This window comes from Mauremys mutica, chromosome 1 (assembly GCF_020497125.1).
Source record: "Mauremys mutica isolate MM-2020 ecotype Southern chromosome 1, ASM2049712v1, whole genome shotgun sequence".
Lineage (NCBI taxonomy): Eukaryota > Metazoa > Chordata > Testudines > Geoemydidae > Mauremys > Mauremys mutica.
In genome coordinates, this window is record NC_059072.1 from 101197527 (window position 1) to 101215764 (window position 18238).

Sequence of the window (18238 nt, forward strand, 5' to 3'; positions counted from 1 at the left end):
AGGCAGCAGCATGCCATTAAAAATCGGCTCATGTGCTGTCTTTGACATGCATGCCATAGGTTGCCAACCCCTGATATAAAATGTATATTGGCCTAGATTTTCAAAAATAGGATCCTCAAGTTAGGCTCCTAAATCTATATTTAGACATCTCAAAATTGACAAGATTTTCAAGACCTCTGCAGTTTTACTAATCAGCTTGTTTATTTAGATGCTTTAATATGGATATAGAAGATTAACTGTAGGATAGAAATTCTTGACCGAAGTTAAACTTCTATATCCATATTCATGCACTGGAATAAGGCCCTAATCTGGCAAACACATACACTTGTGCCTAACTTTACCATTGTGAGTAGTTTGGGGTTACTTGTAGAAGTAAAGTTAAGCATGTCTGCAAGTGTTTGCAGGATTGGGGCTTAAGTGATCTGATTTCACAAGTGCTGATGTGATTGGGAGCTCTTGGCTGCTCAGCTCTTCTGAAAACCTGGGCATGTTTTAAGTTGTCTAAACTTTAGGCTCATATTTTTGAAAGTCTTGGCCAATACTCCTACTGGTTTACTGAGAGGTGAAGAGTCCAATGTTTTCTAGAACAGACGGAACTCTTTGAGCCTTTGGGAGAGTAAACATTCACTGAATAAAATCTCATGGAATCATAGAAGGTATAGATGGAAACAACTTATTAGCTCAGCTAGAACATCATAGTCCACAATTGGTATATTTACTTAATTTTTTACTATAAATAAAACGGTTACTTAGAAAATAAGTTTCTTGTTCTGTACAAATATCAGAGGGGTAGCCGTGTTAGTCTGGATCTGTAAAAGCAGCAAAGAATCCTGTGGCACCTTATAGGCTAACAGACGTTTTGCAGCATGAGCTTTCGTGGGTGAATACTTGCATCCGAAGAAGTGGGTATTCACCCATGAAAGCTCATGCTGCAAAACGTCTGTTAGTCTATAAGGTGCCACAGGATTCTTTGCTGCTTGTTCTGTACAGTTTCTGTATTTCTATTTTATTTTTAATTTTTCGCATCCACTGTACTGTGGGTAAAATCCATCTCTCCCTGTATAAAGCCTAAGAAAATGGCCTTGCGCTGGGAATGGAGTTTGCCTTGCCCATCTCATGGTTAGGCCGGGATGTAATGCAATTGGGGCTGATTGAAAATGTTCTGTCAAAACTGTCATTGGCAGAAAATTGGGTTTTCATTTAAACAACTTTTTTCCCAAATAAGTATCTGCTTTCCATGGAAAATTTAGATTTTTCGTTGAAAAACTGAAAGCCTGAAAACCAAAATATTTGGATATGCTGTCACAGCGCCTCATGAGAACTGAAGTTTGGCTACCTGCTGTCTCCACTCTCTTCTATTGGCCAGGCTCCCCAGTTGAACTACAGCACCCATGATACACTTGGCCACCTCCCCTTGCCATGAGGGGTGACCATGGCGTATCATAGGAGAATTAGTCTGACCAAGGAGCCCAACCTATAGAAAATGGGAGCATGAGGCAGCATGACAGCATTCCAATTGAAATATTTCAGTATTCAAATTTTCACCAACAAAAATTAAAAAATTTCATAAAAAACTTAGATTTTTAGGCTTTTTGTTTTTGTTGAAATTTTCCACAGAAACCTCCCTGCTTTTATGACTAGGTCTAAATGCAGCCTCTCAATGGCAACTATTCATAAGCTCCTCTACATAGCTGTGGAGCTTGTGGCCCCTTCTCCAATCTGCTGCAAAACATGCCAGCACTGAGCCTCACTAGGGTAGTCTGTAGAGGAGACAAGCCCCCATTGTGTGCTGCCACTTATAGCCCCTGTGCTTCACTACTGGACTTAAATAGTAGAGAGGACCTTGTGTTGGGTCTGTGTAAAACTGGTCCAAAAATTGCTAAGTTTTTTTCCATCAAAAAGGTTTTGCGGGTCCAGAACGGAATTTCAGGGAGAAAGACGAAAGTGGGCAACACCCACCTCAGAATAGCCGGGCCATTAGAGTATTTACCTGCAATGGAAGTGACCCAGGTTCAAATTCCTGTTCTATCTGTTTTGTCTCTTTCTCTGACCCAATATTTAATTATGTACCCGGTATACAAAGGGGAACAGCTCCAACAAGAGAGATTGAGAAAGGGACCCAGGCTCTAATTCCTGCCCCAAATTCTGAGGTGGCTCACTCTCGAAAGGTCGCACTTTTGTTCCGATGCAGAACAAAAAGCACATTTTGAAACTTCAAAGTTTTTCCTGAAATGGATTTGTTGTGTTCCAGCCAACCCTCCTGTGCAGCAGGAGGTGAAATATTTACTCCGTGCAGTGAGCCAGCACAAGATTTATGCACCATTTATGTCTAATTTAATCCTGACTCCAGGAGTTTAAGGGATCTGGAAGCCTTGTTCTGTGCCTCTGCACAAGGGTGAATTGCAAGTGGTCTGAGCAGTGAGCAAATAAGTGGATGTGCACATGCATACGCATTATTTCTGCGAACACTTTGGCTGCATACTAATCTATCCCTTAAAGATGAGTCAGTAATCCAGTGAGAGCTATTGACTTTATATACACTTCTTTGATGAATCAGTCTGTAACAGATACAATTTTCAGTCCAGTGTACCTTGAATGCATTGAAATCATAATGTTGTATTAAGATCTGAGATGAGATAACCAGGGACAAGGTAGAACAATAAATACATGTCAGCACCAATGTCCTCATGGAGCTTCTAAATGTTTTCAAGATGTTAGGTCACAGATAAAAATTATCCTTAGGGCTAATGATGACACAAATCAGCTAATCTATGGCCTGCATAGAGAGTAGTTTGTTGTTTTAACTCATTGCCTGCAATGTGCAAGGCTAGCAAATGAAATCATGAGAAAGAACTCAGGATTTATATAGTAAGTACAAAATTCTGGCAAAACAAATATTAGAAATGGCGGACACAATAATTCTTTAGATGCTGATTTCATTCCATTTCCCTTTGTCATCACTACCACCCTTGCCTCTTGTTTTGATACTACCATAGCCAGTCCTTTACCAACTGTTTAGCAAATTATCGTATTGTTCTCCAACTTTAGACAGACAGACAGAGCACTTCTGCTTGATCGCTATATTCCAGAAGGCCATGGTCTGCATTCCTCAGTCTCTTACACCCATTTTACACTAGAGTAAATCCAAAGACTTTATCGTAGTCAGGCCAGCATAAAACTGATGTAAGAAAGCTGCGTTTTCCAGTTTAACCCACCAAAAGAGGTGTGTGTGGTCTATATAATAGTCTGAGCATAAGATTGGAAATGGCTGGGAGCTCAACACCTCTTAGAATCAGGTTATTTATTTTGATACCAAAAATATAGATTTAGGAGCCTAATTTTAGGCACCCATTTTTTAAAATCTTTAGATTTTTTTTTAAATTGGAACATTCAATTTTTGAGGTTTTTCTGATTTTGAAACTGAAAAATTCTGTTCTTAAAAAAATCCACTGAAAATTCAGAAAACAAAAGCAGGTCACCTGAAAACATAACAGGGTGGGAAATACTTTTGAATCTGTCAGAGTTTCTGTGGATTTCCCCCACCCCCCCCAAGTTTTTGGCTTCTTTATAGTCAGAGCTTTTGCTTTTTTTAGAAAAAACATTTAAATACATACATTTTCTTGCCTCATTCATTAAAACTATTATCTTTACTCTGTTTTCCATTTGCCTTTTGTATTACACAAGCAAGAGCAGAATGGACTTAATGTTGCCAGCCCTTTAGGAAACATTTTATATCCTTCCACTTGAATTTGATTAGTAGCTACATATTATACATTTCCCTAATCTATTTTGATTTTTCACTTAAATTTGTACAGCAAATAAAATTCTTAGGAATCCATATGACAGTAGTAATAAATAGTTCATGTAACTAAAACTTAGAGAAAAAGTCAAAGGCTGGGCATCTGTACAGGGTCCTATATATGAGCTCTACTTTCTGGGGCTTGTTACTCTAACTTTTATTCCATGTCCTTTGCTTTTATGCCTCTGATGACTGCGCTAACTAGCTATGTGACAAATCTTAGTTTTCAGTGTTTTCTAAATACTGAGCAGAGTAGGTGGCCTTGGTATCTGCCAGATACTGATTAAAAATCTAAATGGCTGCAGAAGGGAGCGGGTGAGTGGTGCTAGTTTGCAGCAGGGATGGGTGATGCAACGGAGTAAGTCAGAGGGAGGGAGGTTCAAAAGAAAGATGGTCTAGAGGTTCTGTACTAGGACCTGGGAGACCTCAGGCTGAGTGCCTCACTCTACTACTGATTGGCTGTGTGACCTTGGCCATGTCACTTAAGGCCCAATTTTCAAAGGTATTTAGGTGCTTAAAGATGCAGATGGGTGCATAGTGGGATTTTCAAAAGTGACTAATCCAGTTAGGCACCCAACTCCCACTAAAGTCAAGTCAAAGTCAAATCTGTGTCTTTAGGCACCTAAATACCTTTGTAAATCTGGCCCTGGATCTCTTTGTGCCTCAGTTGCACAACTAAGAAATTAGGATGATATATTTCTGTGCTATGCAGGAGGTCAGACTAGATAATCATAATGGTCCCCACAGGGTTTAAAATTTTTTGAAGCTCTGAAACGATATTGATTTTAACTGAAGTTTACTGAAGCGTGTTTGGAATGCTCAATAAAAAGGATCTCGTGTCAGTTGTAATTTAATGTACATTCAAATGCAGCAGGCATTCTAGCTGTGATCTTAAAACACTAGGCTAAGATTTACAAACATGGACTGCTGAAAGTTAAGATTCTAGGTCCATATTTAGGTAAATGGTTTCAGTGAAAGCTTCTGGGTGCTCAGCAACTTTGAAAATCAGACATGGACAGGGGCTTGCTCATTTTTGAAAATATTAGTTCTGGTCTTGTCAGGCTTTTAAGAATTCATAAATTCTTCTCAAAAAGGAATTTATTCCAGCCTCTCTGCTGAACCCCACCACCTCCCAACAATTTGGGCAGAGCCTCCTTGCCGTCAATAGCCTGATATTTCGTGATGGTTCGTGTTTGGATTCAATATATTGTAGTCCATTTAAAATGAAACAGGAGTGTGGCTTTCTTGCATGGAAGGTTTGCGGTACTGGAATCCTGCAGTGTGTGAGGGAAGGACAGAAGAACACCAGTTGCTCCAATGTGGTCTATCATTTAAGGAAATAGAAGTGCAATTTAAGAGCTTATTTTGTCATCACCATCAAATACAAAAGATGAAGTATGCTCCTAGTCAGGGATTTTTCTACTAGTTTTAGGAAGGAACTGCTTTCCTCTAAACTGTAAGACACAGTATGTTCTTAAACAGATTAAGATAAGGAAAGAAAATAGCACTTTTCTTTAAGTGACAGCAGAAACAATGCTTAGACCTTGATTCTTATACAGAGTTCCTTTTTTTCTGGCCAGGATGTTTATTAGAAGGAAAAGGGGGCCTCTCTACTTACTAGGGAATCCCTTTAGCATGGATTCTGACACTGTTCCATTTTGAGTGAACTCTTCCATATTCTAAAACACATGCAGTCCATAACTTGGTGTCACAGAATACGTTGCAGTGTAAAAACTAACCAAGTATTGTTGTTGTCATTGTAGTACCATTGGGCTGGATTCTATGCTTTATTTAAAAAAAAAGACAATAACTAAAAAGTTGGCTTGTCACTCTCTGTTGTAAGGAGAGATCTAGCTGTGAGTAGGGTTTCTAGAACTGTGGTTCCAGTAAATATGGTCCATGTTTAAACCGTACCTTTGCCTATATAGAAGATGATCATCTGTTAATATTCTTTTTGTCTATTTAGCCATCAGGCCCTGAATCACCCTGACTTAAACAGGAAAGGAACATATATAGCCTCAGAAAGATGTCACTAATGTATTTGGGTGAACAGTGAGGAATGGGAGTATTCCAAAACTGTAGGCTATTAAATGAGAAGGCCCTATGTCACACCTTCTCAGAACCCTAATATAGGATGTCAGTAGATCCAATACTGTAACAGGCATTAGGTGAGTAGACTATCCCTTGGGTATATTGGCCCTTTAAAGCTTACATACTTGATGTGAGACTCTGAAGCACACTCACCAAACAAGATGCTCTACTGAGCTGACTGCTCCTGACATATTTTGAAACTAAATCACATTTACCATGCAAATAATTTGAGAGGAAAAGACAAATCATTGTTACACATCCACAGATATTATGTCAATAAAGTGAGTTTACCCATACAATCTGGGCCCCAATATCCCTGGCAGCACTCAGGTTGTTGAAATTCCTTCATACATATATGCCGACATCCAGGAAGAGACAAAGTGTAAGTCCTGATTTCAAGGTAATACCTGAAGACAAGAAGTTGCAGATACTTTAGAGTATTTAAAACCTCCTGTGGGGACAAATGAAGTTTGTAATCTCTTAATTCTTTAAAGCCAGATAACAGATCTCAAAAATTACAGCCTCACAATTCTGTTTTTGTATTTTTCATGTAAAACATAGGATTTCCCCCCATAGTTTATTGAAGTCCAAAAGCATCCTTGCAGCCATTTCTCTTGTACAATATTTCTGTCCTCCTTACTGCCTGTATTTTGGATATTCCACAGTTGTCTAGTATATATTTAGTCTAGAGTAGGATAAAGAACTGTGACAAGATTATTTAGGAGGGATATCCCTGAAAAGTTTTGAAAACTCCATTTGAATTTTTGACTCACAGGATTTGGGAGATTAAAACTGAATGCAGCATTTAACAATGGAAACATCATATCCAAGCTGGAACACATAAATACTACAGAATACAACTGAGAACTATTTTACTATACTACTCACAGAGATAAACTGGGAGGTCATGTATACCAATACTTACATCTTCCCCAAGATCTCATCCAGGAGTAACTCTGAACATAAACTATCCTGGGTAAAATCCAAGATTCAAGTCAACAGCAAAACTACCATTGACTTTGATGGGACTAGGATTTCACCTTCTGTCTTGTTCTATCCACTGACACTCCCTGCTGAAAGATCTCTTGGCAGACCTAAGTGAGCACTCAAAGGAACATGAACTCTATCTGTAGATTGTAAGCTCTTTGGGGCTCTTCTCACATTACGTATTTGGACAGTGCCTAGCACAAGAGGGCCTTAATTTTGGTTGGGGCCTTTAGGCCCCATTACCACTGTAATACAAATAATAATATTGTACCTATGGGTTCAATGCTTTCATAGTGCTTCTGTGATAGCTGCTCAAATGGGAGGAAGTAGATGAGGCATGAAAGTAACCGAAAACTTTCCACCACTTTTGATGTGAAAGAGACCAAACACACACTATAGAAAAGCACAAACCCAAGACACAAAGCAGTGCATAGGCACCAACTCCGTGGGGCTCTGGGGCTGGAGCACCCATGGAAAAAAAAAGTGGGTGCTCAGCACCCATCAGCCACAGCTGATTGGTGGCTGCTGCCAAACAGCTGCTTGATGGCATGGGAAGGGGGTTGGGGGAGTGCAGAGAGCTGCAAGCAGAGGGCAGGCAGGGGCCTCAGGGGTGCGGGGTGGACCAGGGGTGGGAAGAGGCGGAGCAAGGGCGGGGCCTTGAGGCAGAGCAGGGGTGGAGCACACCCCAGGGAAAACTAGACGTCAGCGCCTATAAAGTGGCGGGTATTCTGCAGTCCTTGCTTCCACCTGATTAAGCAGTCTTTCTGCTACAACTTGAATGTGGGGTTAGGACAATGAAGAACATATTTTACAGATTAACAAGGCATAGGTCATTTCCAATGCTGCTTAAAAATTTCTGGTTCAGGGTGAACAATATTTATAGTGAATAATTGTGACAGAAGATATACCTGCAGCCTCGTATTCCAGATCCATTGGTCATTTTACTATAACCATCAGGGCACCGGATTTCAAGGTTTAGAGAGCAAGATCGGCATTCGGTTTTGGTTGTAATGAGCATCTTCTGATCACACTTATTCTTCACCTGTAAAAAGCCAGAAATAGGTTTAAATCATTAAGGTGACATTTTCAAAAACACTCACAGTTGGCTTAACTGCTCCCACTGGAGTCAATGGGAAATCTTGCTTTGATTCTTATAGTCTTATTATGGGTACATTTTCATAACCACCCAGTCCCATCCTTCTCCTGTAGCTACAGTGCACTTTTTCAATTTTGCTATCTTGCTCCCACAGGCCTAAAACAGGTTGTGGGGCCTGTCAGTATGATATAACGGCAGGCTTCTCTACAGAGGAGCCCTACAAACTATAGTGTCTGACTCCATATATTCCCCCCCTCCCCCCCGCCACCATGTCTCATATCCCTGCTGGGATCATGATAAATCTTTGGTCAATAGTACTGAATATGATAGCAATAAATGCTTGGTTTGGCAAGTTTGAAAGGGAAACCGAAGACAGCTCAGTGAAAGCACTTCAGTGCATGGGGTGTTAAATTGTAAAGCTCAGTTAGATTTCCAAACCAGGGAGGAGGTCCATTATTTTCTAAGTATGGAGAAATTTTGTGATATTAGTTGACCCATTAACCAGTTCTTACAATCCCCAAAATGTCATGTGCCCTGTAGTACAATTTCAGTCAACTGGATGGAAAAGATCTGTGATGGAGCCAATTCAGAGAAGAGAATATAAAATTGGATCTTTGCTGAGGAAGTATGTGTTGTTATTTAACCTGACTGCACTATGCCCTGTGAAAATGCAGTCTCTGCATAATAAAATATTTACCTCCCCCCTAACCCAAGGACTAAGAAGGCAATATCAAGACCTGGGATAGGCAGAATTTGAGTTCAAGGATGAATCTGGATAGTATTTTGGGTTTAGATTAGATCGACTTGAAATCATGAGAGATGTGGCCAAAATGTTTGTCCACATTTGAAATGAAAGGTAGACACCTTCTAGGTTTGGATCTGATGTGGAACTGAAACCATGTGAATGAGTTTGGATCTGAACTCTCCAAGATGAAAATTTGAAAAAGTTCAGATTCAAGGTTCTAGTTTGACCTACCTCTTAAAACGCCCCCAACAAAACCTTAAAACTAGTTGGTATGTCCAGACAATTAAAGATGAAGATGCTTGTAGCTCCAAGCAGAAAGCCCCCAAAATGTATAACATTTTAGTTGAGGGCATGATTTTTGCACTAAGATTTTCCCCTGTGATTTCTTTATATAACGCAAACTATTTAGTATAGTGGTTTATATATTTTTCTAAGGGTAAAGCTGCTTATTAAGAATAATAATTCCTCCCTGAATATTTCATTTTTTAAAAACAGAAAAATATTAATATTAATCATGATTAATATTAAATATTAGGAAAATATATAATTAAGACACTTCAGAAGCATTTACCCTCTTAACCCTTGCAACACTCGTATAAAAGAGATAGGTAAGTATTCATATTTTATGTATGGAGATGTGGAAACAAGTGACTTGCTCAAGGCTACACAATGGGTCAACTATACAGGCATGAGCAGAACTCAGGAATCTGTGTCGTTTTGTTCCCTTCTCTAGCCACTATAGCACACCTTTCAAAGACTCTGATGGTCATTTTTAAAACACACAGCATTTCAAACCGTGCTCCTCAGTTGTAACTCTGATTAGACAACTAATTGAATTACCTAAGGACATAACCTTCTTATGCAATCAAGTAAGTCAGCTTTCAACAATACAACAACATGCTCAATTTGTCAATCTGTACTCCCAGATGTAGTCCCACTGATACAAATACATGAGTAAATGCTGAAGGATCTGGCCAGTTCACCTTAAGCTAGATGCACCCGCTGAACTTTTTATTTCAACATTTGTGTTTTTAATTTAATATGCTGTTAGGTGCTGATCTACAAAGTTGCTCAGGAAAAGTCACTCAGAGTTTGACATCTCAAGGATATCAGGATCTGGACTTTTAATATGCAAGCAAACTACTTTTAACAGGTGCATTAGTGCAAAAACAACTGGACTAAGATATTGGGTTGGCTTATTTCACTGAAATGTCAAAAGAACATTTTAAATCATCAAAATTGAAATTGGAGATTTTTTTAAATTTTCAAAGATTTTGAAATGAGAAAATTCAAATAAAATTGTTTTTTCCCCAAAATTTTGAAAGTTTTTATTTTATTTTGCAATAGTTGGAAAATTCCCATTTTCTCTCCATTCCCTTCCTGCCCCCTCTTCCCGTTTGAAAAGGGGGAAGAAAGGTAAAAAGAAAAAGCCACTTTTTCACACGTTTCTAATTGAAAAGTAAAGAAGGAGGGATAGTGGGAGTTGTCCCTTTTTCTGACACTCTCTCACCCCACCCCATCTGTTTCATTCCTCTAATAGGTTATTCAAACCTTTCCCCTCAGTTGTACTAGTGAGGATACAGTAATCTCAAACCATATGCTTTAAGGTAGTTCAAGTGAACACAATTTTTTTTATCAGTTCTCATTTCTATAGTTAAATCTATAAAACAATAACACTTTTCACTTCCCTCAATTTATGTTACAAAACACATTTTTGTGAAATTCCATAAATCCAGGAAATTTGCACTGGTTGTGTCACATCAGCATATATATTAATTCCAGAAATATCTACAAATCTCATGTTAAGTTTGCAACTTTTTGTGCATGTTAAAAATTATCAGGTTCTCCAGGACTGTTTTTCACCTGGCCAAAATAGCTTTTCACACTGGTGGAGAATAAAGAGTGCTGTTTGGTAACAAAAAACAAAAACTGTTTTCATCTTCTGATATCGTAGAAAATGTATCAGAGGGGTAGCCGTGTTAGTCTGGTTCTGTAGAAGCAGCAAAGAGTCCTGTGGCACCTTATAGACTAACAGACGTTGGTGCCACAGGACTCTTTGCTGCTTCTAGAAAATTTAATAACTTCCATTTTTTGGTTTTGGAGAATCATAAACAAACATCATCTATTGGCAGTTTCACCAATGTGGAGATTTATTTATTTATTTAATTGCACACGTCTATTTATGGCATAGTTTATGGACCAGATTATTAGCAGGTATAATTAGCTCCATTGATTTCAATGGGGATATGCTAATTTACAACAGTTGGGGATATCTATTTATCCAGGAGACAGTATCACATAAGCATGGATGGATAGTGCAGTGGGTCCCCTCCCGCCCCTCCCCACCCATAAGATGCAGTATATGTGAAAAAAAATTACAGAACCCTTCTGTACTATACCTCAAACACAATACATCATTATCTAAAAAATGTATCCAAAAGAAAATATAAGACTTTTCTTACCTGATCTGTGGGCTTTGGTGGTGAAGAGAGGTTCTTTGCAACCAAAGAAGACACGAGGAATAAAACAACCATATGTTTTTCCATTATGAAAAACTTGATTTTTTTTCTTCAGAACTCTTCAGTCATGAGTAACAATGCTATGGCTGAAAATGATCAGAGTTTTGGTAGCCTTACCACTTTACTACATTCCAGTGAAAAAACTGAAGTGACTTCCCTCCTTTTCCTGAAGAAAGCAATGAGCTAAACCACAAAGCACGTGAAACCTGCCCTTAGATAGGAAAAATACCAAAATACATGGCTTTTGCTGAAAGTGTTCACTGCAAAGCTGAATAAACCCTTCCTAATTGAATGACAGGATATCCTGATAGGATTCTGCTCTGCAGATCCCTCTCTCTGTAGCTGTTGACAATACAATTCCAAGGACATTGAATTGTGGTGAGAGACGATATTTTTCTTCTTTTAGGTGGACATGAACTGAGGTTGGGAATAGCTGTTGATCTTGTTGTCATCACTTGAATGGGGTCAGGCAGAATGCAAACTTTATGTTGCTGGGCTTATCAGTTCTTGAAACAGAAGGGTGTATCCACCAACTGTAGCGCTTTCAGCAAAGTTAGAGACATTATCTGAGGTGGCCAAATCAGTATCTTCTAGTTTTGGTTAGCTGGATAAAAGAAGGGACTTTTTTTCCTCCTTTGTTTTTACCTTCTTTGAAGCTTCATTACATCATTATGACTAATCTTTTACAACTGGTAGAAAGAAAATTAATTAGGTCAACTTAGCTTTGTATAATAGGAAAGAATTAGTTGAAGGACATTTTGAAGAAGTAAGGGAAGAAATTGTCTTTCTCGCTGTTTTCAAAGTTTTTCAGCTCCTTTTAATTCTTTCAATGTTACGGGGCCCGGTCATTCTCAATCACAGAGGCAATGACCCATGTTTTCAAGAGTATCTAGTGATTTTGGGTGCCTCAACTTTTGATTGCTTGACTTTATAAACTCGTTATACTTCTAAAGTTTTCAGAAAGTCCAAGGCACTCCTCCATATCATGGAAGACAAAGCTTTGGTTTAATGCTAGTTAGTACTTTTACTAAAGTAAGCGACCAGATAGCAGCAGAGTTGAGGGGGCTTCTTTTATTCAACTTGCAAAAATGCAGCTCATAACTATCTTGTTTTTTCCTTCTTGTCTCTCCTGTTTTTCTTCTACAAAAAACCCACTTGGGGCCACTCATTTTAAATTTGATACAGAATTGGCCATAAACCAAACCCTGAATCTAGGTCTGAACTTCCTCCCAGACAGGCAGCTCACTTCTATTCAACCCAACCTGAGGCGCTGTGAATAAAGAGGGTGGTCAAGTGAGCTGTACACAACTCCCATTTTGTCCTGGGTGCTAATTACTTTGTTATTGCCTGCTACTAACAGGCAACAGACATTGTGCCTGCTGCCTTCCCATGCTGCTCATATCTGCCTTGCCTCATGTATTTGGTTTGAGATTTAAGACTTTTAGGGAGAGGGAATTTGTCAGGCCCACAGGACTGTCTCTGAAATCTCAGGACTTCGGGCTGTCCAGGTGCAGCCACCATAGCCATGAAAATATTTCATTTGGTACAGGAAGACTAGACAGTTGGCTCCTTCCCAGGCAGGCAGAAAGCATGACAATTCGCAAGTTCTCAAGTCTTTGTCTTTCAGGTTCTCTGAAATATTATTTTGCAAATCAAAAAACAAAACAAAACAACTTGATGCCATGTTTTTCAAAAATGGCAGAGACAAACCTGGATGTAAAGGACATCAAAGTCACAGGCCTTTCCATTTCTCATTACAAGCAGCTATGGCTCTGGGCCTGGTTCCTGAGGCGCTAAAAGATCCACTGATGTTTTGCCTCTTCACATTTGTCTATAAATCAGGCAAGAACAGACTCTCATGCGGTTTCCTGTGCTGCTTGGTTCTGCCGGGGCTGAAGCAGTATGAGAATAGACCCTGCTATGGTATTTCAGTAGTTCTGCTTACAGGAAAGCAGGAAACACAGGCTTTCAAGGGAAAACAAAAAAGTAATGGAGCTGCGTTAAACCTTAACGTTTTTGTTCCTGTTCATTCTGGGGCAGGTCTTGAAGTTATCCACACTGGTTCCCCTATCTCCTGTTATAAAGTAAAGGCAAATATTGTGGAGCAGACATGACACTACCACAGGTAAAAATGAGGTTGAATAACAGAACAGTTATAAAAAGAATATCCCTTGGATTGTGCTGAAGGTGCTCAATTAATGTTGTAGGGTGCACTATACAGCACTTGGAAATAGTGCTCTCTTCTGTATCACTTTTGGATTATCACTTATCTCTGTTGTAACCACATGTGCCTCTTTGCTCTACTGGGGATTCCAGGTGCTTTGCATGTGAAAGGCTCTGGCTGAACAGTTTTCTTGATCCTTTAGACATACTGTACCCACAACACTAAATGTTGCCTAAATTATGGCTGTGTATGGACTTTATCTTGTTTGAAATCATTAAACAAATAGATTGGCCTATAAATCTCCAAGCTGTCACCTGTCAGCTTGGACTCTATATTGTTTACATAAAGAGTTCAGTTCTTTAAAAACAAAAAAATGTTGGTGGGGAACTGACAGGGCAAAGAGCTTTCCTGTGCACTCATCAGATCCTGTTCCTTTCCGCTACATGATGAGGAAAGTAAACCGTTTCTTGTTTGTGTAGACAAGCCAGTAGCCAGAGGTCACAATGTATATATTGAGGGCATGTATGACCATGTGGCCCTGAGGACTATCATTTTTCCTTTGTTAGGTCAAGCTCTTCCACACAGCTTCATTTTTGTGTGCAATATTGATCATGTCTGGTCTGAGCCAGAGACATCACAAATCTCAATTAGAGGCCAGATTTTGTCCAGTCCCTATGAGGAAGATCAGAAGGGCATCTCTCTGATGTCCCGCTAAGGGGATGGGTTCCTCCATGGCCAATGAACCACAGGTTGAGGAGGCAACATATCCTGAAGAAAAAACTCCAGCTGTCAGCCAGAGAGTTTAGGAGGAGACCTATTGGCCCCTAGATTCTACCTCCTTGGCAACTGGCAGATGAAGGGATGTCCCTACTGTCTATCTTCATCTACCAAAACTCAAAAGGTTGGCCTTTTATTTTTTTAAAAGGAAGGATCCCCAATTCTCAATCCTCCTGCCCCATGCACATGCTGGAGCTGTGTGAGCCTTGGGAATCTTCCTTTTCCCATCATGTTCCATGATATTGCATTATTGACTGTGGCCAACACATGCAAATGTTTTCGAGGGACAATTCTCCAAATAAGCAGGAGTTCTGGGAGCAAAAGGCCTAGCTGCAGCTAGGACAGCAGCCCAGGACTTGAGTATGGGAAATAAGGTTGCCACCAGTCCCTCATTACAAGGAACGCCCCTTATTTTTTCATCTCTGGACAAAAAGGTCAGGAGTTGCTGAGTTTTCAAAAAGCAGCAAGAAATATCCCCGGTGAATGTAGGTGAGTACTGCTTATTAATTATTAAATATTATTTATCATTTTATTAATGATAATATCTTGAGGAGGAGTGCGGCAAGGGTGCTAAGAGAAACAGTCCCTTTTTTGAAATACAGTGTTAGCCACTCTTCCCAGGGTTGCCATCTGGGAAGTGGTAGTGTTACCTGAGTTGTGCCCAGCTTTGCCCAAGACTGGCTATATCATTGCATAGTAACATGTTCCCAAATGCCAGCTACTGTAACAATTGGAGGTCAGAATGGTTTGTTCCCTGTTGTCAGTTCAGACACTGCAGTGATAAGAGAAGTGGAAATCAGGCACTTCCCTTTCCTGTGCTGCAGATCAAGAAAAAAACATTAGTCAACTGCCAGTTATCTGCTGTGTAACACCTCTTGTAGCCATTCAGATGGAATAAAGCCACTTTCACGTGACTTGCTTCCCCCCCCATCTCTTGCATGTCATAATACAATATTTTCATTTACTGCTTCAGTTACTCATCTCCTACTCTGGATAACTCAACACCATCTTCTCTTATTGGTATAGTGAGTTACGGTGCTCCACAGGGGTTACACATGGAATATGTTAGACTGCAATGGAAAGTAATTAGTAGCTCATTTCTTTATCTTGATGGGACTAAATCCTGCCTCAGCCAGTGCAGTGATGCCCTAGCACATCATCTGACAAATGGGATAGGTTTGCTTGGGGAAGGCTGGGGCTCCACACTTTGATGCTAATCTGAGCATACCTGCCAGCTGGTACACATGCTGCTGATGGCAGCCTACTCATTAACCAGCTTCAGGACTTGGCCATACTTCCTAACCCACAGAGAAAACTCTCTTGGTGATGTGATGTGTGTGCAAGTGCACTATATGGACTCAAGCCCTAGTGTGGTTCTGTGTGCTATGTTGTTTTTATAGGGAGGAAGTTCCACCTGCCACTTTTCACTCACAGACTTATAGATTTTAAGGCCTGTAGTCTAGCATCTACTCTGACCTCTTGCATAACACAGACCATAGAACCTCCCCCCAGTAATTCCTTCATCAGACCCACTTGTACACTGGCACTGTGGAGGGTAGGGCTGAGGGCACAATAAAGACAGGAGACAGGGTACAATTTTCAAAAGCGTCTACAAGACTTAGGAGCCTAAATCATATTTTCAAAAGTGAAAATCCTAAACCCCCATTGATTTTCAGTGGGATTTAGGGCTAAAATCTCAAAAGTACTTAGGTGCCTAAAGATGCTGATAGGCACCTAGTGGGATTTTCAAAGTCTTCTAAACAGGCAAAGTGCCTAACTCTCATTAATTTCCAGATAGCTACTCTTCCCATACTCAGATAGAAATGGGATTTAGATTCTAATCCTAATCCATTTTGGCTCTTTAGAAAATGTTACTCACAGTGCACATCCTACCCAAAATAGCAGCGCGATGCACTTCATTTCTTTACACAGTGACACAACTAGAAACTTTATACAAGGCCAAGAGAGAATGAAAAATGGTTGAGATGAGAGACATATAAATCTGCTACCTGTACCCACCTCCCTGCAGGAAGCTTTGATAAGCAACTAAAATAAATAAAGAGTGGAATTATTTGTGGTGTCTGATTGGTTATGTGCCTTGCATGTTGGTTTTGCTCCCTGAACTTTTTACAACAGGAACGTTTTAAACCAGAGAGTGATGAATAGGAAATAATGACTATTTGTTTACAAATACCCCACTTTGCATGCAAACATACATGTCCATACAAAGAACAGCCACTCCCCAAACAAGCACGTGAACAAAACTCCATGTGGAAATGAATGAAAAAGGGCACAGATGTGATCCCGCTGAACAAGCATTAAAAACTGGAATGAATGTTAATGACCGCTGTGTAATAAACTGGCAATGTTTGCCTGAAACACTCCATCCTGTCAGCAGGTATTAATCATGCTGAGAAAAAGTTTCTCTGTGGTAACTGGCTCATCACCCCTTCCAGATATAATGGTGGTGGGAGTGGCCATTTTAGAGAGGACCTAGAGTGTGGGCTGAGCAGTCCTTCAGTAGGAACCTGAGGAATCGAGGTTGAGGGTGGGAGTAAGGCCCACTTGAGCTGAACTTTGTGTTTATTCTATTGCTAATAGCTTTTTTGTAAATAAAGCTGACCTTCAGGAATGGAATGAGTGTCTAGCTATGCAGTGTGTGGACTTTATTTTAGAGCAGGTCAGGTGAGGAACTTGCTTTAAGCAGGATTCCATTGGCTCTGGCTTTAAGGTTCCACAGCATGTCATTTGGCTGCCCAGTGCTGTAGCAACCCACCCTGCAGTTGCAGAGGCCCCCAGATCCAAAGGGGGCCTCAGATCCAGTCAGCAGTTTCACGGTTCTTTTGATTAGTGCAGAACAGGCTTACTGTAGTGCAATTATGGGATACTTGGTACTTATATGGCCCTTTGCACCCTGAAAGTGATACTGCAGATGTAAAGTAAACACAATAAGAGAGGATACACCCTGCTTGAACGCCTCATACAAATACACTGAGTTCCTTACACAAATTATATATTCCCTAGCCATGATTGGTTGGGAAACACCCCCCTGCCCCCCACTCCAAACTCTGTTCCTTAGAAATGGTACATTCCTTGCTGGGGAGCTGCGGGTGAACGTTTGCTTTTCTGCTTTACAGTTGCAGGTACCTGTTACATGGTGTGTTGCTGTTAAAATTAGATGCAGCCAAAATCACTAGATCAGGGAGGGTGAGGGCCTCACAGCCCTTGCCCTGAGGGAACCTAAAAATTGACTTTCAACTCAATATATGTATTTCCTTTTAATTTAGTTGAATGTCTTCTTGTTATTATATTATGATGGGAAAGAGTAATCAAGAGAGTGCATGTGTGTGTGAGAGAGAGAAGGCTGGATGTGGCCTCCATGCATCACCTCACTCTCATTTTTGTACTCTGGCTCTAAACATTTTTACAGCTAGGCTCTGTTCCACAAGATGCCAGGACTCTTAGAAAATGTACATAAGGTTACTCCAGAGGGAATTCTGCACCACTGCACACACGCATAATTAATGTGCCGTGAATATTTTTTATTTTTTTTCACAGAAAATAGCTCCTGCCGGAAAGTTGCTGCAGTTCCACCTTTTGCTCATCGGAGAACACTGTGGTGCTAGAACAGAGCAGCTGCTCCTGGCCAGCTAGGGAAGAGAAAGAGCCTGCAATGCCTTCTTTGCAGCCCCTGGAGACAGGGAATATGGGGAGAGAGACAGCGTGGGGCACAAGGGGTTCCTTGGGGTCACAGACGGAGTTCATAAGGGCTAGTGGGGAAGTTACAGACTGAGTCAGGGGCTGAATGGGAGTGGAGGCACAGGGCCATAGAGGGAAGGGAGTGCAGGGCCCCATGGGGAAGGGAGGTGGCTGAGTGGGGGCATAGGGACATATGGGGACAGGGAGAGGGGGTGCAGGGCTACATGGGGATGAGGGGAGAGGGCTGGCTGAGGGGGTGCAAGAACACATGGGGCTGGGGAGAGTATGCAGGGCCACATGGGGAGGGGTACAGGGACAAAAGGGGGTTGGGAGTGGCTGAGTGGGGGCACAGAGACACATG

The 18238-nt window shown here is 40.6% G+C and overlaps 1 protein-coding gene across 1 annotated transcript in view; it reads right to left on the reverse strand.

The window, feature by feature from the left end:
• STAB2 (stabilin 2) overlaps positions 1-11354 on the reverse strand; it is a 140472-nt gene extending 129118 nt beyond the window's left edge. The window contains exons 1-3 of the mRNA XM_045001297.1: positions 11181-11354; positions 7786-7919; positions 6182-6297 (exon numbers count right to left, since the gene is read on the reverse strand). Coding sequence (XP_044857232.1) covers positions 6182-6297; positions 7786-7919; positions 11181-11264 — 334 coding nt within the window. The 5' untranslated portion in view covers positions 11265-11354. The remainder of the gene's footprint in view (positions 1-6181; positions 6298-7785; positions 7920-11180) is intronic.
• Positions 11355-18238: the final 6884 nt, after the last annotated feature.